The 25935-nt window shown below is 44.1% G+C and overlaps 1 protein-coding gene across 1 annotated transcript in view; it reads right to left on the minus strand.

Moving 5' to 3' along the window:
- Positions 1–2409: 2409 nt before the first annotated feature.
- OTOP1 (otopetrin 1) overlaps positions 2410–25935 on the minus strand; it is a 31586-nt gene continuing 8060 nt past the window's right edge. The window contains exons 2-6 of the mRNA XM_008571475.1: positions 20767–20903; positions 15165–15223; positions 10021–10151; positions 6217–7145; positions 2410–2658 (exon numbers count right to left, since the gene is read on the minus strand). Of these exons, the coding sequence (XP_008569697.1) occupies positions 2488–2658; positions 6217–7029 (984 nt within the window). The 5' untranslated portion in view covers positions 7030–7145; positions 10021–10151; positions 15165–15223; positions 20767–20903 and the 3' untranslated portion in view covers positions 2410–2487. The remainder of the gene's footprint in view (positions 2659–6216; positions 7146–10020; positions 10152–15164; positions 15224–20766; positions 20904–25935) is intronic.

A 25935-nucleotide genomic window follows, 5' to 3' on the forward strand; every position in this document is an offset into this window, starting at 1 on the left:
AATTGCCTTCATATTCGGATAATAAATTTTCCCTGCTGCCTACAGTGGTTAAATCAGGATGCTTGATTACTCGTGGGTAAAAGCCGCCGGTTGAAATGGTCATCCCTGAGGCTGCAGGGCTAAGAGATGCTCCATCTTCAGACTATTCCTTGGAAGCCATGAGCTCAGTCAGACTCTGCTGACTTTTCCAAGCTCTGATAGTGCCCTGAGTCCACCCAAACACCACTATGGCCCCAATCAATTACTTTCAGTTATTATGGCTCCTTTTATCTCCTTTGAAGAGCCCAAAACATGCGAGCTGAGGCCCCAGAACTATACTGATGTGCTCAGAATAGGGATAAAATTAATGCAAACCAAAATGGAGAAACCAACATCTTGCACAGTCACTATGGAGTCAGCATAAATCACTCCAAAGAGCAATTTGTCAATGAGTTCAAAGACTCAGTTATGAAGATGCTCACAATGGTGGTGTTCATAGTAGCAAAAATAAAAAACTAAAAATAAAACAAACAAAAAAAAACACCTAAATCTTTCTAAATGTCCAACATCACAGTTTGACTAAATAAGAATTGTAAATCCTTTCACGGAATGTATGTTAAAGCCACCCAAATCACATTGCAAAAGAAGACACAAAGTCAAAGAATGTTGTTCGGGGTCTTAAATTGGGGTCTGGGACTCTAGAGGAGATGCTTCTCAAAGGCAGTTGACATCACCTGAGATGATTATTACAGAGCAGACTCCTGGGCCCCACTCCAGACCGACTGAATCTGAACCTCCAACTGGGAGGGTAGGAATCTTAACAAGCTCCCCCGATCATTCCTATGCATACTAAACAGTGAGAATCAAATGCCTTGGGGACTCAAAAATAGGTAAGGAGCACTCTGGCATATTCAGAGAAAAAAAGCAAGTTACATACAAATTCAGAATATTAAAAAAATGTATCACATTTGTGTGTGTGTACTAATAGCTACCTAGGTATCAAAAATTGACAGTGATTACCTCTAAATCACAGTTTCTCAACCTCAGCACCATTGACATTTTGGATCAGATGATTCTGGATGATTTGGGGTGGGGCTGTCCTGTGCATGGCAGGAAGTTCAGCAGCATTCCTGGTCTCTACCCACTAGTTACCAGTAACACCCGCTCCTGGTAACAATCAAAAATGTCTGCAGACATTGCCAAATGTCCCAGGTTGCCAAAGATCTCCAGGTTGAGAACACATACTCTAGATGGAAAGTATTATAGGTGACGTTTTCCTTTGCTTTTAGTACATATGCCCATTTTGTAGTTTTTTCTAAAATGAACATATTTGAATCATGTAAAATAAACTCAGTGTTTCCTAATGTCCGATTGCCTGTGCTGCCAAAAAAAAAAAAAAAACACTCAGATAAAAAGATATTCACATCAATATTTACAGCAAGTACACTAATTTTATTGTGATTTAAAAATAGCTATGGAAAAACATATACAAAGGCCTCCCAAATGTCAACATTCCCTAGATGCCTACAATAGAAACCAACAATAGGAAACGAAGTTAATTATGGTACACTCACTTCATAGACAGCATTTTAATACAGCATTCAAATGATATTTATAAAGAGTTTATAACAATGTGAGGGAAGAGTTTATGCCATATTATTAAGTGGGAAAAGTAATTGGATACAAAATTGACTATGTCACATCATCACTGGTAGATATAGTAGTAACAATAAAGAGAGTTCTAAATCCTACGCATCAACAAAGCTAAAAGAAACACACCAAGATGTTAAAAAGTAATTAATTGAACAGTGGCATAATAGGGGACTTTTTCTTCTCTAATCTTCTGAAATGTTAGAGAATTTTATAATTTTTATAATAAACATGTATTTATAGTGACAGTGAGAACAGTACAATTTACTTTAAAAAAATACTTCAGGATGATCACAAATAAAAATGTGCCAAAATTTCAGATAAGAAATATGTATTTCTATGGATCTATGCACATATTTCCATTCAGATGATAAAAGTAACTTTGTTCAAAAATTCAACTTACCCAGAAACTACAATATAAACTAAATGTTAGTGTCTGTGCCTTCGTCAGCTCTGAGAAGGATAAAATTTAAGAGTGATTACTATGCAGATGGTCAGAAAAAAAGTTGTATGTAGTCACATGATAAATTACAGACAGAAAATGCTTTTTTATGAAAAACAAATTGCATAATTTTTTTTTTCCAACCTAGGATCACATTCTTCTAAAACATTCTTCATTTGGAAGGAGATAAAATAATTTGGATTTGATTTTAGATTTCGGCCACCCAGTGGATTTGGATCTAACTTGCTTATGTTCATCAAAGGTGAAGCACAGTTCCAGCCCACAGGAGACACAATCACTGCGGACAAACAGCCGCCCTTCTCATGTGTCAGGCAATGTTTGCCCAACCTGGCCATTTCCAGGTGGTTCTAATGAACTCTCTTGTCAGCTCTCTCCTCAGTCCATGTGGACACAGACTATATCTTACAATAAACCTCAAAGAGGGAAGCAGCTGCATGCATTCGGTAGAAAATAGAAAAGGGCATTGCCAGGTTGACCACAATTATCCAGGGTTCAAAGCCAAAGACAATTTCCTCCAATCCGTTGTCATACTCGGGGCGGCAGCCAAAGGCAGGAGGTATCCAAAGCTGCAAGAGAAGGGGAAACTGTCTGTCATGGTGGGCAGCCTCCAGCCACCTCAGAGGCCCCGCTCAAATCCCAGGCACCCCGGAGCTGACCCAGACTCGCCAAGACTGGGTCACACCTGTCAAGTGACAAGGAGACTCTCAAGACATTCTCATCTCCATGGAAACCACCAACCCCATTGAGCCCACCACGTCCTTCCCTCTTCCCACCCACACCTCCCTGCAATCGGTCCTGAATGAATGTTTTTCGAACTGACCCTCCCTCTGCCACTGCCCCCAAGCCTGCTCCTCCTCCAGAGTCCCCCATCTCCAAAAACAGCATCTCCATCTACCCTGGAACTCAAGTCACAAACTGAGGACTCCGTGCTTGACATCTCACTCCCTCCACACGCTACGACATGAACAACCTTGAGGACACTGTGCTCAGTGAAATAGGCCCATCACAAAAGGACCACTACTGTGTGAATCCACTTACATGAAGGACCCAGAATTAGTCGAATTCATAGAGATGGAAAGTAGAGTGGTGGGTGCCAGGCTGTGGGAGGCAGACTGGGGAGGGAGTGTTTAATGGGAACAGAGTTGGAGCTTTGCAAGATAGAAAGGTTCTGGAGATGGATGATGGTGATGGTTGCACAACCATGTAGACTTTACACTGGATCATAACACTAAGAAATGCAGAAGACGGGAAGTTTTATGTTATAGGTTTTTTACTACAATTAAAAATAAAATAAGATAAATATGAATCAGATCCTGTCATTCCCAGCATAAAACGCTTCAATGTTTTTCTCCTGCATTTAGGATCGAGTCCTGGCTCGCCAGGCCCTGTGGGTCCCCTGGTGCCCCCCATACCACACTCCCCGCTGAGCTCCATCTTCCAGCCACCTGGGTTTCCTCCAGGACCCTTAAGCATGACCAGCAGGCCCACCCCGCTTTGCAGCCATGGCTTCCCCATGCCTGTCGCTCTGCCCTGACTGTCCCCTGTCACCCCCATCCACTCCCTGCCTCAGAAGAGGCTCTCCCCACCCCCCAGTGTCCCACAGCCCCATGAGCTTCAGTGCTACAACCCCACCACCTGTGTTGCCTATAATGCCATGGCTCCTGGAAATTCAGCTGACATTTCTGTCTGCACCTCGACTGGAACAGAACCCACTCCATGTGGACAGGCACATCAGCACCTGTGGCAGAAGCCTCTGTCCCTGCTCCTGAGGCTTGGGAAGAACACATTCTGCTCTCTGCCAGGTGCCTCTGGCATGACAAGGGATCAGCCACAGACTTTTGAAGGGCTGCCCACCAGGTCGACTCAGGCCTCTTAACACCCTGCAATGATCTCCACCCTCTGGTTCAATACCCAGGGAACCAGGCCAATGCCCAGGCCAGCACAGGCAGAAACAGGGATAAAGAGACCAGTGCACCCCCCTGGGACTGGGCCCTGGACCTGGCTGGGTCCCAACAAACCATCAGTTGCCACTCAAACCTGGTATTTCAGGCAGTGCTATTTTTATTCAAACTGGTCCAAAAATGCAAGCCAAGTGTTCCACCTGGTGGTCACCCAAAAAAGCAACAGGGAGTAAGTGGCTTTTCAGAACTAGCTGAAAAGAGATACGTTACTATCATGGGGTACGTAGAAAAAGCATGTGCTGGAGGGGAATTCTAGATCTAACTCTGACTTTATTAAGAATTTGAGCTAGTACACCCCTCCTTGGAACATACATCTCACCCAAAAAATGCAGCCCCCTGTAATTATTCATATCTATCCCTCTGGTTGTACTCTGTAACTCCTTGGTTCACTGCTTGCCCCTGACATAATTCCTGGCACACGGCACGTGCTCAATAAATGTCTATTGGAAGAAAGAAGAGGGTCTGCCTGGAGCCAGCTCTTCTGGGCTCTTCCACCTTCAGAGCCCCTCCTAACTGCCCGCCGGTCTGGAGGGGCCGAGGCCCAGGTCGGATCCACTTGGCAGACACATGGCCATCCCGGCTCCAGACAGACCCTCCAGATTTTGTGGCCTTAGGGTAATATCAAAAGCTGCAGCCCCTGGGCCAGCCCCAACTAAATTAAGGGAAGGAGGCTCAAAAGCCTGTGAGCTGACGGGTAACATAGAGTAGACGTGATGATTCAGAGGCTGGTAGCAGAGCTGACTGTACCCAGCATGGACAGCCACCACTGCAGACTGGGGCGTTGCCACCAGCCACAGTCACAATCACTGCAGAGGCCCAGGGGGTGCCAAAGGCTGCTTCCCCACCTTTTTACCAAGCCCTGCTCTCCTTTCTCTGTGTGTCTCTGGAAATATCCCAACAGCATGCAGTGCTTTTTACTCCTTTTTCTTCTCTCCAGCTGCACCAGCATTGCCCCGGCTCAAGCTCCCGTCCTTTCTACCTTGGCTGCTGCAGGGGCTGCTGTTCTGGTCTCCCTGCCTCTGGCCTTACCTCCTCTCCAACCTTCTTGCACATGGCTACTAGAGGGATCATTCCAAAACACAGGTGCAGGAGGGTCCCCTCTTGCCCTCAGCATAAAAAGAGGACTTCAGCCAGGTCTGATCAAGCCAGAGCCATTTGACTGGACCCTCTCTCCTGTTTGCTAATCTGCTGCTCTGCTTAACATGGATGAAATTCATGCTAAGTGCTTGAATTTGGGAGCTAGGTGCTCCCAAAATGTGCCATTGTGTCTTCTGCCTCCGCATATTTGCACATTGTGTGCCCTCTGCCCAAAATGCTTTTCCCTACCTTGACCCCTTAGTGAACTTCCAACTGTTCCTTGGGGTTGACACAGACAATATTGGGAGTGACTGGACACCTTCATCTTCCTTGCCACCCTCCATCACAAAGGCTGGAAAGCAAACCATTCACAGTCCCAGCCTCCTTTGCACATAGGAGTGGCCATGTGAGAGACATTGCCTGACACTAGCCCTTCCCCCACTTCTTCCTGTTTCAAGCCCAGACGTGATGCCTGGTGCTGCTGCAGCCATCATATGACCATATGGCAACAAGCGCCACACCAAGCATGGTTGAGTGGAAAGACGAACAGTGCCTGGATGCTTGATGAAGTGGTTCAGCTGCTGGGCCAACCCTGAGCAGCCAACCTCTGGAATTCTTGTGAGATAATTAAATGTTATTAAAACTGAAAGCACTGCTGGCCAAGTTTTCTATTACCTGCAGACAAAATCACTCCTGATTGACACTGGGCCTCACCTCAAGCACCACCTACTCATTGAAGTCCCTCCCTGGATCCCTGCTCCTAATCCACCTTGTACATACCCCTATCTCAGCACCCACCATACACATTATATTACACTTTTTCTTTGTCTCCCTACCCCACTACACTGTGACTTTTTTGAGGAAAGAGTCTTCTCAACTCTGATCGTTACTTCCCAGTCCAGCCCCCAGCCCATGGCAGGTCCTCAGAAGGTGGATTCGTAACATACAGGTCTACCTTCCAGCCTCATTTTCTAACCTTGTGCTTAAAGTATTTTTATTACCAACTGCCTCCATTCCTATTTGAAAAAGGCAAGGAACATAGATTAATTGATTTAAAAATAATAATAACAACATGATGCAGATTACCGAAATATTGCAGAGGAACAAAAAGGCTGCAATATTCCTCAAGACTCTTCTCCGGGCATTGCCCTGCCAGAAACAGGGACAGCAGGCTGGGCCCGGGGCCCCTTCCCAGATGCTCCCCTCCTCTTCTTGGCCACAGCCTCCTCTCAGACACATCCTTCCACTGACAACATGTGGCATGTCCTCGCTCTGGGTTGCCACGTCCCCGGGCACAGCTCTGCTCTTGAGGCAGGAGGAAGCAAAAGATGTGGGGTGGCCATTGCAGACCGTGACCACCCGAAGCATTCGGATGTCCTCGGAGAGCTTCTCTGGCTCTCGGTGAACAGACTCGATGATGAAGAGGTTCTGGATGTATTTCTCAGCAATCACCAGGATGGAGTAGGGCAGGTTGTACCAGGTGAATGGGGGGTGAGTCTCAGCACAGAGGACGGCCAAGATCGAGCCCCAGGAGATAAGCCAGGAGCCTGAGGCCGTGCTCACCAAGAGGTCCACGTCCAGTTTGCGGGCCGGATTTTTGGACTCATCCAGGGCCTTCTTGTCAATCCTGTAAATCCAGATTCCCACGAGCCCCGCGGCTGCCATGAGCATCAGCAGGGTGATGGCATACAGGTAGAACATGGTGAGCACGGACTCGCTCTTGTTTTTGGAGCGCCCGATCCGAATCAGGTACACCACCATCACCCCGATCGTGGCAGCCAGCACGGTCAGGCCCAGGCCCACGCCCACCATGGCCCCATTCAACTTGAACTGCATCTTCTGATGCTGGTGGCTGTCCACCTGGCGCCCAATGTTTTTCCACAGGACGTAGAGCATCATGGAGGCCAGGATCTGGTACTCTATGTTGAAGGGGTAGAGGTAGTAGATGCCTTGGGAGATGGCAGAGCAGAGCACCGGGGGTGAGCAGTTACACTGCGGGGTGTGGTCGTCCAAAACTGGGGGAGGCAGCAGAGCACACAGGAGGGCGGTTAGCGGGTGCAGGGGAAAGAGAAAAGCACAGAGAAGTGTTTCCACAGCACGTTCGTGCTTGGGCTTTCCCACTCGATCAAAAGCTTTATTCAAGTCTTATTGTCATGTTCAATAACATGACTAAATTGATAGGTTGCCATGAATATCCCTACAAGAGCATTAATTACATACATCATATTTTTTGGCAGGTTGCCAAAGAGGATAGACACTGTGATGCCGTTTTTGTAAAATATCGATATGTAGATGATAGGCAGATGTATAGACAGACAAGCAGACAGAGAAAAAATCCGGAAGGACATAAACTAAAATGTTAGCAACAGTCATCTCTGGGTGGAAAATGACAGGTGGCTTTTATTTTCATCTAGATTTTGCTTTCTTGTGTTTTGTAAATTTTCTCTGTGTATGTAATTTATGGGTGTGATTTTTTAAATTATTTAAAAAAATACTTTGTGGGGAAAATGCCCTTTTAATTAGCAAAGATTTCCCTCTTAGACTTTCAGTGCTAGCAAGTGCGGCTGGAGACAAACACTCAAACACCAGTGGCAGGAGTGCGGGTCGGCACCGCCTCCTGGAAGAGAGCTGAGCGGCAGCCCAGAGGACGTTTCGTGACAGGGAGGAAAACTGCTGTACATAAATAATGGAATATGTAACTAAGCCTTAAAGCTGATGTAGACGTAGTCTTTTATCCATAATTCCAATCTACTCTCTAAGGGACAAGTAAAAGATGTAATCACAGCATTAGGTAAAATTGTGTGTGTGTGTGTGTGTGTGTGTGTGTGTGTGTGTGTGTGTGTGTGTGTGTGAGAGAGAGAGAGACAGAGAGAGACAGAGAGAGACAGAGAGAGAGACAGAGAGAGAGAGAGAGGAGAGAGAGAAAAACACCTCAGTGTCCAACAATTTAGAAAGCACTAATATTTTTTAACATAATTGATTTGCAATGGAATAGAATGGATAGAATAAAATGGAACCAAATACAATAGACATGTGACAGTGTCTCTGATAGAGGAGGATTAAGCACTATTTCATGACATATGCATGCACACACATGGGGAAGTGTGTGTTTGGGTTGCAATGTAAAATCTCTCTTATTGTAGATCGCAGTCAAAAAAAGGTTGAATAGGGGCTGGCTTGTTAGCTCACTCAGTAGTGTGTGGTGCTGATAACACCAACGTCAAAGGTTTGGATCCCCATACCAGCCAGCCACCATATATATATTTTTTTTTGAAGTTTTAATATATTTAATATTTGCAATATGAAATCAACTATGAATAAATAAATAGCACATTACAAAGAAATAACCAAATGTTAACAGCATTTACTGCATGTCTGGGTAGGTGTTATTGTGGATTGATTTCTTTACCTGCCATTGTTTTAATTTATGATATGTAATACCACTTATAAAATCAAATGGAAAAGCTTTATAATGACATTTATTACCCTCACTTTTGAAGAACACTATGCAATTTTCAATTCACCAGGAGTTTTCCCACCACTCTTAACTCAGCACAATATTATGCAGAAGAAGGGGAAGAAATCAGGAGGAAAGGCTCAGACTAACAGAACGTTAGAGCTGACAGAGTTCTTTTTTAGTAAATTGATCTAATCTCATCTTTCACAGAGGGCCTTGGAGCCAATTGTTAGGATTCTAATCCTGGCTCAGTGCCGTATTCACTGTGTGACCTTGGGCTAATTATTTAACTTCTCTGTGGCTCAACAGTTCTATCCACATAATGAGGTTAATACTGCCGATCTCAGAGTGCTGGAGCAAGAATCAAACGAGCCATGGAAAGTGCCTAGAACAGTGCCAGGCAAATGCTTAATAAAATTTGCTTTTGTTAATGTTGTCATTGCAGTATTGTTACTATTATTGAAACCAAGGGAGAAGTGAGGCCAAAGAGAACAAAGGTCCCTCCCAGGGAGTGGGCTGCGAGTTGGGGGTGGTGAAGAAATGCAGCCTGTGCCCGGGTTTTGTCATCCCCACCCCACTGGTGAGGAGACGGGTTTATAGTGGCTCTCCAGGACTGGCCTGGGGTTGCACAGCTAGCATAGACCTGTGGCACACTAAATCCTGAAGGGATCCTTGCAAGTACACGGTTCAGGAGCCCTCACCTTACAAATGAGAAAAGGGAGGCTCAGAGAGGTTGACTGGCTTCCAAAGGTCACACAGCTAGTGGGCAACGGGAACAAGACCAGATCCGAGACGCACAGTTCCCGGCACATTGTGCTCTCCTCTCCCCCAACCCTCAACCCGAACGTCGTAACATAGATGTGATATATCATAAATGCTAAAGAATTGTGGAAGAAAATATAAAGATTCATGCTGCAGGTTCTCAAACAGGAGCAAGGGGGACTAAAGATGGGCCAAAATTATAAGCCAAGTACACTTCAAAAAAACCTCAGATGAGCTACAACCAATTAAACACAACCTACTATTAGGCTTCTTTGGATTTTAAAGCTATACTTTTAGGAGAAAGACCTGGTAATAGAGGCTTAATTAAAAACACAAATAGAAACAACCACCAATCTTTTGTAGTTGAAAACAAAGACACTTATTTCTATAGCAAACTGGACCATGAGAAATGGTAATCAGGATGATAATTCGGGTCTTCCAAGTCCCTGAGTCATGAAATAAACCTTTAATTACACTCAGCACAGCTTACTTGTGGAGGCAGTATGAGAGACATAGGTTTTGTAAGGTTTTCAACAACAGAGGATTGCAGCTGCTTCTGAGTCGGGGGACCCTGCAGCTCTTTGGAATCTGCTCCCCATCTCTGAACATTCTGGCCTCTGCAGGTTTCCCAGCTGTTCCAACATGGCACAAGGGCACCTCTCCCCACTCACCTATTGTTATGTTCACAAAACCCAGAGTGATGAGTCGTTCCTTGTGCTCATTAAGTTGATGCTTTGACTCATTCAGGACACTGTTGGCCCACAGAAGCAGGTTGGTGAACACTGAGTGGATCAGCCCAAACCTGAAAAACACAAAGACTCAGTTCCTGAGCAACTCTGGGAAAGCTCCAAGCCCCATGGAGACAGACATTACACACACACACACACACACACACACACACACACACACACACACCTCTTTCTCAGCCATGATTCTGGTTTCACCTGGCAGCTCGGGCTCTGGGTGGGTCCGCTGTCTGGCTGGGAGGGGCAGTTCCATGGGACCTTCCAAAACCAGAGTGTCTTGGCATTCTGCCTTAACCTTGAACTTGCCAGTACTCAACTCATTGTCTACAGGACATCAAAGAAGCTGTGTCTTAGAAGTACAGTTCCAGAGATGAAAATTTACTAAAAGCAGGCAAAGAACCCCATATCCCAAACTCTTTGCAGAGGAAAGAAGAGAGGATAGAACAGTATGGGATAGAACAATACGGGAAAGGGTAGAACAACACAGGAAATCTGCAGAGTGGGTACACCCTGTCTGTTGGTTGGTCAACCCAACAATCATTATCCACCCCTCTCTGCCTTCCCACCTACCTCTAAAGACACTGAAACAAGCCAGAGACTCCCCTGAAGCAAGGCATAGCCATTTTGGCCAGTAAGATGTGAGGTGCAGTCTATTAGGCACTACTGAAAACTTTTGCTTTCTTGATGAAAGAGATAAGAATGAGAAAAGTTTGCTTACAGTCCCTTTCCCCTTTTTTTTCCAGACTAGAATGTAGACATGAAGGCTGGAGTTGTGGCAGCCATGTTATGACCATGAGGCAACCCCAACCTACTGAAGATGGCAGAGTGAAAACCTGGAAAGAGCCTGCCCTATGATAACATTGTTGAGCTGCTGGAGCCTCAGATAGATTCAGGAATTAGCCCATGGCCACACATAGAGTAAAATAGCTGCACTGAGGTTTGAAGACTCAGTAAGCAGCAGAGCTGTTCTGGTCTGACTCCAGAGTCCTGTCCTTGCCTCTATGCCACACTGCATAAGAAAGATGACAGAAAGGGGGATAAAGTGGAAGGTGGACACTGGACTCTGGGTAACAGATGAAAAGTCAGTGGAGAATGTGGTTCCTATAAGGTCCCTGATTACTTCAAATTCTCCAAAGTCTTCCACACCTGCAGGTTTAAGGTGTATTAACACCAGGAGCTTCTGGGGTACTTGGCAATGTGCCTTGCAGATAGCAGGTGCAGCAAATACTGGCGATTTGAGAGAGGCATTCCTTAAAACATTCCATGTAACTAACCACTCTTAAATTGGACAGCAGAAACTCAGAGGAAGCATGCTCTTTCCCTGTCTAACCAAGAGACCAGTTGTCCTGATCTGCCTACAGGGAGAATGGTACAATTGTGTCTTCAACCCTGATCCTGCCTCTCCTCTGAGTTTTAACTCCAGCTGATCCCTCTGGGTCTCCCACGAGCACTGCAGGCCAAACCTATCCTCATTTGAACCCTAGCTTCCTTTGGAGTTGCATAATGTCCAGGCACAAATGGAGAAGGAAACAGAATCCCAGGGGTGTCTGAGACAGGTGTTTGCCCATCTGCTTGCCCCTCTTGCTTGCCCAGTTGCTATAGATCCTGGCCAGCCTTCACCAAGGCGTCTGGGCAGCACTCTATAGACCTTTTGACAAATGCAGACAATACTGTTTGCCTCAGACAGGCTGGCTTTTCTTTTACTCATAATGCACACAGCTCTCCTTTCTTCTCCCCTTTTTCCTGATCCACGTGGCATTGTTCAATCCCAGGCCTAATGAACTTAAGGAGGTAGCACGAATGCTGCTCACAGCTGCAAATTGTTCTGCCATGTGAGCTCCCTGCAAGCTGGCAGCTCCTGTTGGCTTGATCCGGGAAAGGTCCTACAAACTGAGGGCAGAAGTCATTTCCCCATGCCAGGCTGCCTTTCTCACACTTGGATAACCCCAGACTACAATAGAGGGAAGGCTTTCATGAGCCATTTCCAATCTCCATTTATGTTTCCAGCTCTGCTTTTAGAACTGCTGTTCCTCTAAACCTCAACTTTGGGAAAAGAAAAGGACACAAGCTAGCAAGGGGAATTCTGAACTCAGGAGAAAACTTCCTGCATGTACTGAAAGTGTGGTATAGCAGAATATTGGCTCAAAAGACCAAAAGAAAACAGTGAGTCCAGGGGTGGCAAGTTCAGAAGCCTTTGGGGCCTAGCAGGAAATGTCAATGAATAAAAGTAGGTCTGGGGTGACATTAGGGAATAGTGGGGACTGGTAAACTGAGGGGACAGCCCTATCTAGGGGGGGTAAACGTGGCTCAGCTCTATCCCTTTGCTGCCATGCTATTTGGAATGGCCAAATCTTCCATTAGACAAGTGTAAATCTAAAATCTAAAAGTGGTAAGTCATTTAAAAATGTTTAACACTTTGCCCTAGAAACAAAATAAGATAAATGAAGCTAAATCCATATCTGGCTCAAACCACTCTCCAGTTTAGAGAGAGGCCCAGAGCAGGGACAGACTTGTCTCTAATCACTCAACAAGCAAGGCCAAGACAGGACGAGGTCCCAGTCCCACTGAGTTCCCTCAGATGAAAGTTGCTGGTGGTAAATGTCCAGGTACATGTCCCAGAGCAGTGCTGCCCCATGATAAGACAATACAGGACACGGATGGGAGCCACATGTGTACTTTTAAATTTTCTAGTAGCTCCATTTAACAAACAGTAAAAAGGAACAGATGAAAATAAGTTTTATAATATTTTGTTAAACCCTGTATATCTAATATCATGTCAACGTAGAATTAATACCAAAATAATTATTATTGAGATATTTTACATTCTGCTTTTCATTCTAGTTCTGAAATCTGGTGTGTACATTACACTCACAACACATGGCAGTCTGAACTAGCACAATTCAGAGCTCAGAAGGCACACGTGGCTGGCGGCTGCTGCACTGGACAGTGCAGACTTTGAAGACAAGACCAAAGACTCTTCTGCTTGGAGGAAAATGGGCCCAAATGTCCTGTGGCTGTGATTAAATAAGCGATTGAGCAAAGAAGAAGACTTCACCTGGCCAACCCAGCTGGCCACTTCAATCACCGTCAACACTCAGGTCCCACAAAGCTTTGCACAAGCAAGGTTCCTGACCTTGGACATTTGCTTCATTTCTCTGAGCCTCAGTTTCCTCATCTGCTAAATGGCGATCATGATCATGTCTGTTGTCCCTAATTGACAGAGCTATTGTGAGAGAAGACCCCATAAGTAACACATGTAAAAGAAGGTGCTTTATAAACAGGAGAGTTAATACGATTCAGCCAGGAGTTCCTGGGTACAGACGGCTGCTCAACATGCACTTGCTGAGAACAGCTCAAACTTTATCCCAGTAACTCTACTTCCAGGGATTTAACCCAAGAAAATAATCAGAGATGTTCAAAAATATTTTTGACTGAAGATGTTTGTCACCGTACTATTCATAACAACAACAAAAACTTTCAGATTCTTTACGTGTCTAACAACAGGTGTTATGGACAGAATTTTGTCCTTGCCACATCCCCTCCCTAAAATTCATATGTTGAAACCCTAATTTCCAATGTAACTATTTGGAGATTGGGCCTTTAAGGGGGTAATTAAGGTTAAACGAGGTCATAATGTGACCTAGTTTCTTTACAAGAAAGAAAGAAAGAACTAGTATCTTTACAAGAAGTGAAAGAGATCTCTCTCTCTCTCTCTCTCTCTCTCCCCCCCCCCCCCATGTGAAGACACAGCAAGAAGGTGGCCGTCTGCCAGCCAAAAGAGAGCCCTCACCAGACACCAACCTTGCTGCTATTTTGATCTTGGACTTAGAGCCAAGATCTTCTCTTCAAGAGAGAGATCTCTGGTGTCTTTTCCTTTTCTTATAAAGGCACTAATCTCACTACGAGGACCCCACCCTCATGACCTCTAAACCTAAACACTTCCCAAAGGCCTCACCTCCAAATGCCATCTCATCAATGATTAGGGCTTCAACATGTGAATTGGGGGGGGGGGGGGGGACACAAGCATTCAGTCCATAACAGTGGCATCATGGTGATTCTTAAGTCCTGTTGTATCCTTATAAGTTATGTCAGGAAACAAAGTATAATTTTTAAAGAATTTTGTGGAGCAGATGAAATAAAGCCTGTGACTAGGACAAAACCAGCAGGTGGAGGGGCTTCTCATATTAGTAAACCCAGGGTTAAAGATCACCATCAAGGCCACCACTTGGGGCTGCACAGGGGATAACACAGGCTGCCCCGTGCCAGCTCCAGGATGCAACTCACACAGCCCAGGTCACCTCGTCACTTCACATCCCCAGCAGTGCCAGACACAGCAGGAGTTCAAAAGACGTTTAAATGCTTGTTGGTGCTGATCCTTTTCACATTATAAGGTTGGTGAAATCTATCTCTATTTCAATAGTCCATTGAAATAGTTCCATCCAGTGGTCCTACATAAATCAATCTTTTAGATATCAGTTGTCATCTTAAATGGTACTAGGGGAGTTTTCTGTTCCTTATTGAGAGTTTATATGATAAGGGATCTTTCCAATAAAGATCCCTTGATTCATCTGTCTGCGTGCACATAGAGCTTTCTTACATTGTAGTAATAATTGCATTTAGGTAACTCACCCGGTTACCCTACTTCCTTTTGATCCTCACAATCACCTCCAGAGAGAGGTGGACACAGATGACAAAAGACACATCACTTCTGAGTGTTTGCTCTGTGCCAGGCACAATCTGCGTGCTTTATGTCAATCACCTCATCCAGTCCTCAGAGGTTGGCTGTGTCCATTTTACAGATGAGGAAACTGAGGGTCATAAAGAGGAAGTGTCCAAGATAGCAGAGTCAAAATTCAAATCCACACTATCCTATTTTCAGGGCTGTCGCCAGGAAGGGGCTTGAGGTGGAGGGCCTCCTCCCCCAGCCACCAGTGAGGGCCCTGCTTTTCAGAACTGAGCAGAGAGTTGGTCTCAGTTTTCATGAACCAAGCAAGACGGCGGTGATGAGTATCATTTGTTCTAAATGAATGCCAAATTCAACAGGTAAAGCAAATACCCACAATTCTTACCTTTCCAGTGTTTTGAAAGACTGGATAATATCCTTTGCATGCCCCCAAAGAAAATATACCTAGATGGAAATAAAGGAAGCGAAGAAAAATGCATCATTGGGGAAAACATCATTGCATTTGCAAATTTGAGAAGCTATAAAAGTTACAGAAAACGTGAGAAAGAATGCTGAGGATGTCAGTGTCCTCCCACCCCTAGACAGGCAAGTGACTATCTTCATCTCAGGTGACAGTGCCATATCCCAGCGGGGACAGCAATTTAGGAGCATGTGGTGAGAAGTCAGGTGAGGACCCACAGTTCAGGAGGAAGTGGTGCTGTGATTGATTGAGGATGTCTGCTGCGGGAAAGGGTGCTGTAATTGATTGAGGATGTCTGCTGTGGGAAGGGGCACAGGTGTGACAACCTGCCCATCATGAAACCCTGTCACCTGTTTATATTACACATATCAAGTTTCATCCAAAAAATATCGATCGATACTCTGTGCCAGTGTTACTTTGTGTCAGTGTTACTCTGCACCAGTGTTATTCTGCGGCAGTGCTCAGAAGCCAAATGTTGAGTACTTTAAATAAAGAACAGAATTGACGCAGGCTGGACTTTCATTTCACTCTATTACCCTCTGTTACATATGCTACCCAGTCCCCTGGCCATGCAGTCACCGGCAGCATTACAGGGAAGGGGTTGAGAGTATAGATGCTGGTATCAGACCTGTGTGCAAATCCTGACTCCCTCCTTGCCTGGTCATGAGGCCTTGGGCAAGTCAGGGGCCCTTTCTGCATCTGCGTTCCCATCAACGAGACTAGACACAGAGAATAAGGGAACTTACCTGGAGGACTCTGTGAGCAATTAAATGAGGTAATCCATGACATTGCTGAGAACAGCAACTGCAGCATGTATGTTTTCTTTCTTTTTTTTTTTCTTTTTGTCTTTTTTCGTGACCGGCAACGGGATCGCAACCCTCGGTGTCGCGCCCGCACCGCGCTCAACCAGTGAGCAGACCGGTCTCTATATGGGATCCGAACCCTCGGCGGGAGCGCCGCCACGCTCCCAAGCGCCGCACTCTACCGAGTGCGCCACCAGGCCGGCCCAGCATGTATGTTTTCAATAAGTGTTTTCCACTGTCAACTCGCTCATTCCTTCACATTGATGGCTACTTCTAGGTACTAGGCATTATTTGAGCTTCTAAAATATTTTGGGCCTTACTTTAGAGACAAACACATATTGAGCACTTGCTACTTGCCCAAACACTTCTGGGCACTTCATGAGTTTGTCTCATTTAATCTTCATTTTGCAATTAAGAGCTATAAAAAGACAGTCAGCATAAAATAAAATACTCTTACACATATTCCTTTTCCCCATTGTTTTACCTAGTATTTACCGTCATGATCAGAAAACCACTTTCAGGGCATAACTTTCTTAAAATATCCAACAATTTAAAAAACAGACAGTAGCAACTCCTGACAGCAGGCAAAAGTGACATTCAGCCCAACAACAGGGAAACTGTTAAGTAAATTAGTACTTACCGATGAATTCTAAATTAGACACCCATTTAATTCATGCTCTTTATAAAGACTACATAGCAGCACAAGAAAGTTTAAGATTTTTTAAGTGAAAAGCTTGGAATAGAAAATTCTGCATCCTAGAGGCTGGCCCGTGGCTCATTTGAGAGAATGTGGTGCTGACACCACCAAGTCAAGGGTTAAGATCCCCTTACCAGTCATCTTTAAAAAAAAAAAAAAAGGAAAGAAAGAAAATTCTGCACCCTCTATGTAAAACTCTGACAAGAACTTACACTTTAAGTACAAGGAATTAAGGGAATACAGAAAAAAATAATAATTTTAAAAATGCTGGGTTCAGTTGATGGGCATACAGATGCATTTTTATTCTCTTTTCCAACTTTTTCAGTTAATGTTATACAAAATGTGGTATAGTCATACAATGGAAATTTATTCAGCCTTAAAAAGGAAGGAAATTACCACACATGCTACCACATGGGTGCATCTGAAGGACATTATGCTGAGCAAAATGAGCCAGTCCCCAAAAGACAAATACCGCATGACTTCATTTACATGAGGCATCTAGAATACTCAAACTCACGGAGACAGAAAATAGAATGGTGGCTTCCATGGGCTGGGGGAGAAGAAATGGAGAGCTGTGTGTAATGGGTACAGAGTTTCAGGTTTGCAAGATGAAAAAGTTGCAGGTAACCGCACAACAATGTGAATGTGCTTTACTGAACTGCACACTTACAATGGCTAGATGGTAAATTTTATATGTACTTACCACAACTTTTAACCAACTAAATAAATATTTTGTGTTTTAGAACAGAATCTGAAATGCTGGGTTTTGGGGGGAGGTTTTTTAAATAATTTTTCCCATTCTCTGGTCATCTAATGTAGCAAAGGCACATAGTAAGTGTCCAACAGGCATAGAATGATTGACTGACTGATAAAATGCCTTCAATTAGGAAGATAGAGGTCTCCCACCCACCAAGTAACAGAGTAATATTTTGCGAATTTACTTTTGTCCAGGTCATCCCTCTGCCTAAAGCCTTCAATCGCTCCCCATCGCCCTCAAGATGAAGCCCAAGCTCCTAACTGACGGTGCATGCTCACTGCATGCTTAGCCCTGAGCAGAGTTCTCCATGCACCATCACCTTCAATCCTCAGAACAAGCTATGAAGTAGGTCTGTGATTGTCTCCACTTTACACATAAGACCCATGAGGCCCAGAGATATTAAGTAATTTGCCTAAGGTCACACTGCTGGTTAGAGCCAGAGCCAGACAGTCTGACCAAAATCCAAGCTTACAAGCCCTACACCACACCATGACTCCATCCTGTGTCCACTACCCCTCACCTTCCCCGGCAGCCCACAATCCTCCCCTACCCCATCATGTGGAAAGACCTGATGTCCCAAAGATGTCCTCTTCCAAGGGCCTCAGACCTCCACCCCTGTGCTCTTCCATCTTTTACTGCCAGCTCTTAGAAACGTCCCTGGCAGAAACCACTCTTCACCCCAAGGGAGCAAGATGCCCTCCTTTGGGCTCTGGGCCATTTTGGTCAAAGCACTGAGCCCAATTGTTGTCACCGCCTGTTTTTGTGTATGTCTCCTAACTGACTGGCACCTCCATAGGGCACAGGCCATGGCATTCACCCTTGTGTTTCCAGTACTGACAACACTGTTTGCCTGGTACTTAAAAAAGAACCGAGTCAATGAATGAATGAAGTTCTTTCTCGTCTCACTAAGGCTTCCCACGTTGTCACTGGCGTCACTATAAGACTGTTATCATGGGATTTGGATGCCCTGGAATCAATAGCCAGTTAGCACTTGTATTAGTCTGCTAGCTTTGCCATGACAAAGTATCACAGACTGGGCAGCTTAAATAACAGATATTTATCTTCCCACAGTCCTGGAGGCCAGAAGTCCATGATCAAGGTGTCGTCAGGGTTGTTCCTTCTGAGGCCTCTCTCCTTGGCTTGCAGATGGCCATCTTCTCCCTGTGTCTTCACATGGTCGTCCCTTTGCGTCTGCATCCTAATCTCTTCTTCTTATAAGGACACTAGGCATACTGGATTAGGGGCCATCCTGATGACCTCACTTAATCTGAATTCCCTCTCCAGAAAGTCTCTCCAAATACAGTCACATTCTGAGGTCCTGAGGATTAGGATTTCAACATATGAATTCGGGAGGGGACACAATTCAGCCCCCAGCAACTCTCAAATGCAAGACAGCCCCTTCAAATTCGTCTTCCATAAGTTCCCAGCCTATTCCGCCATTCTACCCCTGAGTTAAGCTGCTTCTGAGCACGTTCGGCACACCCTCTCAGCTTGCCTCACTGTCTGAGAACGCGTGTATCTCGAGGAACGTTCTGAGGTCATCTGGAGCTGCCTGGTAAGTCAACAGGGTGTGCAAGCTGGAGATCACTTTGAGTAAAAGACAGAGTTTTTAAACTGGCATCACTGACTTTCTGGAAGTGGAAAATTGTTTCTGAAGAACACTCTCAAACTGGAAATCCAGAATATTTTGAGCAATGGCAGTACCACAGGAGCAAGTTCATGGTCTTCCAGGGGGACTCGTGAGGAGGCAAAGTTGTGTCTCAGCCATGACTTTGAGCAAGTCGACAGCCTACTCCAGGCTCCAACTTCTTCCTTAGAAAAAAGTGAGGGTGGACCTGGCCATTAACGACCACGTGGATGAACCTGGAGGACATTGTGCTAAGTGAAATAAGCCAGGCACAGAAAGAGAAATAGTGCATGATCTCTCTAATATGTGTAATCTAAAATAAAATAAAACAATAACAAATAAATAGAAACAGAGAGCAGAACCGTGGCTGGTAGGGGAGGAAATGGGAAGATGGGGACAAAGGGGACAAAGTTACGGATATATAAGTTGAATAAGTCCAGAGATGTAATGTACAGCAGGAGGACTAGAGTTAATAGTACTGTACCATGTACCGGAAATGTGCTAAAAGAGTAGATTTTAGGTCCTCTTACCACAAAAAAGAAAGGTGACTGTGAGATGACAGATGTGTTAATTTGCTTGACTGTAGTGGCCATTTCATTGTGTATATGTACATCAGAACATCACGTTGTACAACTTAACTATACACAATACACCAGAATATTGTTTAAAATTAAAAATATATGTACAAGAGTACATCAAAACGTTTGTAGAAAAATTCATGTATATGTAGTGTGTATGTATATACATACATATACACAATAAAAGAAAAAAGAAAATATGAGGGTGTCATGACCCAGCATCCCATTCAGTGGAGTCAGTGGAAGGATTACACAGACAGATAAATGAAAAGTACTTTGCATACCCTAAAGCACTACAGAAATATTGATGATTACTTTTATTATTAGCGTAACAGGGGTCCTAACTCTCACAGCCAGTACCAGGGATTTCTGCCAAGGGTGGACACTACACTGGAGGCCCATCTGAGATTCTTTTCAACCACGAGATTTCTCTGACTCTATGCTCTATATTTAAATTATATCTACTAAATCCTCACTTCTTAGCCACACCAAGTTCACCAATGCTGAGACAAACGCCCTCATACATTTCTAAAAGACTTTCATCCACAAGTGGGCTAAGAAAAAAATGTTTCAATGACCTAGAGGAGTGACTGTAATGGCACAGGGTTTCTTTTGGGGGTGATAAAAATGTCCTAAAATTGATTGTGGTGATGATCGCACAACTCTATGAATATACTAAATCTTTGAGTTATATACTATAAATGGATGAATTGTGTGGTATGTGAGTTCTATCTCAATAAAGCTGTTATATGCCCAGAAAATAAAATCCCCCAAGCCTTTTCTGGTGGACTCTGGCTTGGCAGAATTTCCTGACTCTTCATCACTGCAAGTTCTGCCTCTACAGATCCCTATAATGATGGCCAAGGAAACACCAAGTCCTGTTTTATGGTAGAGGCAGCTGAAGAACTGAGCCTCAGAGATGTATTCAAGTTCCCTTGGCACTTGCTGGGCAGTCCACAGCCGCTCACACTGCGCCCCCTGCTAGATACCTTGATGCAGGTTTTCATACACCCTGGGATACACTTCACAAGAATAAGACGGCATAAATAAACATCAGTGGTTTACCTGCAACAGAGTGTGTACCGCGTGTGTGACAGGGAAAACTCCTTCGGTGGCTGGCAAACATTCCGAAAATCCAATAAAGTGTCCAATTTTAAGGCATCCCAGGATGATGGTAAGGACAGCAAATAATGTGATACTACCTAAATTGGGGGGAAAGGAGGTAAGAAACACACACATATATGTGTTAATATGCACTGATGTCATTTCAAAATAAATTATAATAAACCCTCACACATATGGTAAAATTATTTTGAAAAAGGTGCCAACCATTGTGTAATGAAAGGATGGTCTTTTCAACAAACGATATAGGGAAAACTGAATATTTGCATGCAGAAGAATGAAGTTGGACCCTCACCTTACACCCTTACCCTATACCATATACAAAAATTAATTCAAAATGAATCAATGAAAAAGGAAAAAAAAAAAAAAGGGCCAGCCTGGTGGCGCACTGGAGAGTGCACCGCTTGGGAGTGTGGCGGCGCTCCCGCCGAGGGTTCGGATCCCATGTGGAGACCGGTTCCCGCTCACTGGCTGAGCGCGGTGTGGCCACAACACCGAGGGTTGCGATCCCGTTACCGGTCAGTAAAAAAGAAAAAAAAAATGAATCAATGACCTAAATATATAGGCTGAAAATATATAGGGGAAAATCTTCATGACATTGGATTTGGTGGTGATTTCTTGGCTATGACACCAAAAGCACAAGAAACAACAGTAAAAATAGACAAATGAATTACATCAAGACAAGAACATTTTGTGCATCACAGGACACTACCAACAGAAAGACAACCCACAAAATGGGAGAAAATATTTGCAAATTATATATTTGATAAGTTATTAATATTCACAATATATAAAGAACTTCTACAGTTCAACCACAAAAAACAACCTGATTAAAAATGGGCAAAGGACTTGAATAAACATGTCTTCAAAGAAAATATGTAAATGGCCAACAAGTACTCGAAAAGATGCTCAACATCATTAATCACTAGAGAAATGCAAATCAAAACTACGAGATACCGCCTCACACCCATTAGGATGGCTACTATGACAAAAAGAAAGGGGCTGGCCGGATGGCCAGCTGGTTAGAGTGTGGTGCTGAGAACACCAGGGCCCAGGGTTTGGATCCCCATACCAGCAGCCAGCTGCCAAAAAATAAAAATATAAATAAAAAAATTAATTTACTTAAAAAAAAAAATGGGCTGGCCGGTCAGCTCACTTGGTAGAGCATGGTGCTGACAACACCAAGGTCAAGGGTTTGGATCCCTGTATTGGCCAGACACCCCCCCACCCCACAAAAAAAGAAAGAAAGAAAACAGAAAAGAACAAGTGTTGGAAAGGATACAGAGAAACTGGAACTCTTGTGCACTGTTGGGGAGAATGTAAAATGGTGTGGCCATTATGGAAAACAGTGCGGAGTTTCTTCAAAACATTAAAAATACATTACCAAAGGATGAGATCAAAAAAAAGGCAAAAAGAAAATATTATTCCTGCATGATCCAGCAATTCCACAGTAATTCTGGGTATATACTCAAAAGAACTGAAAGCAGAGACACAAAAGGATATTGGTGCACCCCTATTCGTAGCAGCATTATTCACAATAGCCCAAAGGTGGAAGCAAGTCAGGAGTCCATTGACAGATGAATGGACAAATAAGGTTTGGTAAATACATACAACTGAATGTTATCCAGCCTAAAAAAGGAAGAAAATTCTGACACACGATACGGCATGGATAAACCTTGAGGACATTATACTAAGTGAAATAAGCCAGTCACAAAAGGACAATACTGTGTGATTCCATTTATATGAGGTCCCTAGAGTCGTCAAAATCAGAGACAGAAAGTAGAATGGTGGTTGCCAGGGGTGGGGGGAGGGAAAAAATGGCCAGTTAGTGTTTAATGGGGACAGAGTTTCAGTTTTGCAAGATGAAGTGAGACATTGTTTGCAAACAACATAAATATACTTAACACGACTGAACTATACACTTTAAAATGTTTAAATTAGTTACTTTTATGTTATGTATATTTTACCACAATTAAAAATACAAAATATACAGTATTAATAAAGTAAATTCTACTATTGGGCTGATAAGCTGAAACTAGAAGGCAGGTATTGTGTCTTGTTCATCACTGGACCCGCCCCATGCATATCTAGGGTCTACAAATGATATACAGGTTGAATGCCCCTAATGCAAAAATCCCAAATCTGAACTAGTCCAAAATCCAAAACTTTCTGAGTGTCGACATGACGCTTAAAGAAATGCTCATTAAACATTTCAGATTTCAGATTTTTGGATTAGGATGCTCAATCCATATGTATTCTGCAAATATTCCCAAATCTGAAGTAATCCAAAGTCTGAAACACTTCTGATCCCAAGCATTTCAGATAGGAAATACTCAACCTGTATATTTAGCAAAGATTGGTCAAATCAACAGAAGGCCTTGAAAAGTCTTTGAAAAACAATCAATCTAAGAGTGTCACTGTTCTACTAAAAAATCTCAGTTCTCTAATTCTAAAATCCTGCTCTCTAAAGAGTAAGTGTGCAGAGTGCACAGGTATACAGGAGCTCTCTGTACAATCTTTGCAACTTTTCTGTTAATCTAAACCTTTTCTAAAATAGAAAGTTTATTTCTAAAACAGTGATGGGTAGGTGGTCTATAGAAGTGACCTGGAAAGGGACTATGCTGGGAAAAGTGAAGAAAGAAAACATTCTTTTTTTTGGTCAGCTGGCCTTTATGAGGACCCAAATCTTTGACCTTGGTGTTGTAATACTACGCTCTAATCAACTGAGCTAACAAGCCAGCCCAAGGAAGCATTCTTTGATGGTATCCAGCACGGTTTTGACCAAAAAATAAAAACAAACAAAAAGAGTAAAAAGAAATATACAAAATACATTAAAAAGACCTTGTGACAAATAAAGAAATTAGTGAGAAAAATGCTGTGATCCTGGAGACACGATCAATGTCAAAGTTCCTCATTCCTCTCCTGGGCCAACATTGACCTCCATTCACACATTCTCTCCCACAGACAAGGGGAAACTGGATCGCGTGTGACATGCCTTAATGCACCGAGCAGAGAGGAGGGTCTGAGCCATGACAGTGAGCTCTGTTACAGCCCAGCCTGAGAAGCCCCTAGTGAGAAGTAATGCAATCGCCTGGCATGTTTCCACTGCTCAAAGCCTTATAGAAACAGCTCTAAGTCACATTTTTTTAAATCCTAGAAAACCCCCAGTGAAATCAGAAACTTTTTAAGAGTGGAGATTAGATCTCAGTACTTTGAAATGGTTTGGCAAATGTATGGTTTGTTGTGATTACAAAAAGAAATAGCAAAATGAAGCGAGGCAGCCTAGTTGGGTGACAAGAGTACAGGCCTGGAGCCAAGGGGACACAGGCACGGGGGAGCTGTGCCACCAATGGAATATGTGAGTTCCTACAAGTCACTTTCCTGGCCTGAGCCTCAGCATCCCCATCCATAAAACAAGGATGGTCTACAGCACTGGTTTCAAACTTGAGCAGGCATCAGAATCACCTGGAGCACTTGTGCAAAGACAAATTGCTGGGTTCCACCCCCAAGGTTTCTGATTCAGTAGGTCTAGGTGGGGCCCCAAAATTTGCATCTCTAACAAGTTCTCAGGTGGGGCTGATGCTGCTGGTCTGGGACCCCACTATGAGAACCATTGGTCTGGAACATCTCTGTGGTTGACATTTCCAGAGTTCTGTAATAAATACTTCATATTCCTTCTCACACTCTTGAAGTCTTCCCTTCCACCCACGGATTAATTCACCCATATATTTACACAACAAATATCTTGGGGACTCCTACTATGCATGAAGCATTGTACCAGGGGCTCAAGGATAACGAAACAAGATTGCAAAAGAAACGAAAATACACAAGTAAAGTATTGCATAAATCGGGGTGCACACAAAATATAAAGAGATGAGCTGGCACCAGACTTTTCATCTGCAGCGTGGGAAACCAGAAGACAGTGAAAGTGTAGCAACAGTCCACTGCAGAGGGAAGGACTACAGCTCGAAAATCTTATTCCCAGCTAAAATGTGGCCCACTTGTCAGGGCAAAAGACAGAAAGATATATGAAGATATGCAAAAGTGTAATTTATTCAGAACTATCTATTGAGCCCACCTATGAGGCAGGCACTGTTTCAGGCACTGAGGATATAAAAGTCAATAAAATAAACTATCTTCCCTTGGGGAGTTTAACATTCTAATGGGAAAAACAGAAAATAAACAAATAAATAATAAACATATAAAGAATGTCAGGAAGTCCTAAGTGCATGAAGAAAAGTGAAGCTGGGAAGGGGATTGAGGTTGAAGGTGGTCAAAAGAGAGCTCATTGAGGGGGTGATAGTCAAACAGAGAACAGAAGGTGAGAGAAGAATATCATCCTGGGCCGGCCCGGTGGTGCACTGCTACAGTGTGCCGCTTGGGAACGCAGCGGCACTCCCGCCGAGGGTTCGGATCCCACATACAGACCGGTTCCCGCTCACTGGCTGAGCGAGGTGTGGGCGCAACACCAAGGGTTGCGATCCCGTTGCTGGTCCCGGTCCAGTACGGGCGCGACACTGAGGGTTGCGATCCGTTGCCGGACACGAAAAAAGAAGAAAAAAAAAGAAGAAGAATATCATCCACATAACACGTCTGACAAAGGACTTTAGCCAACAACTAGTAACCTAGAAGAAATACACAGACAATGAAGAGGAGAGGAAACAGTAGTGAGCAACAAAGTGGAGAAAATTGGATGGATGGATGGACGGATGGATGGATGGATGGATGGATGGATGGATGGATGGATGGATGGATGGATGGATGGATGGAAGGGTGAGTGGATGGATGGGTGAATGGGTGGGTGGATGGATGGATGGATGGGATGGTTGGATGGATGGGTGGATGGATGATGGACCAGTGGGTGGATGGATGGATGGACCAGTGGGTGGATGGATGGATAGTTGTATGGATGGGATGGTTAGATGAATGTATAGATGGATGGATGGATGAATGGTTGGATGGATGGGTGGATGAATGGATGGATGGATGAATGGATGGATGGATGGTTAGATGGATGTATAGATGGATGGATGGATGGGTGGGTGGATGGTTGGATGGATGGGTGGATGGATGATGGACCAATGGGTGGATGGATGGATGGACCAGTGGGTG

This window comes from Galeopterus variegatus, unplaced genomic scaffold (assembly GCF_000696425.1).
Source record: "Galeopterus variegatus unplaced genomic scaffold, G_variegatus-3.0.2 Scaffold689, whole genome shotgun sequence".
In the NCBI taxonomy this organism is placed as follows: Eukaryota; Metazoa; Chordata; class Mammalia; order Dermoptera; family Cynocephalidae; genus Galeopterus; species Galeopterus variegatus.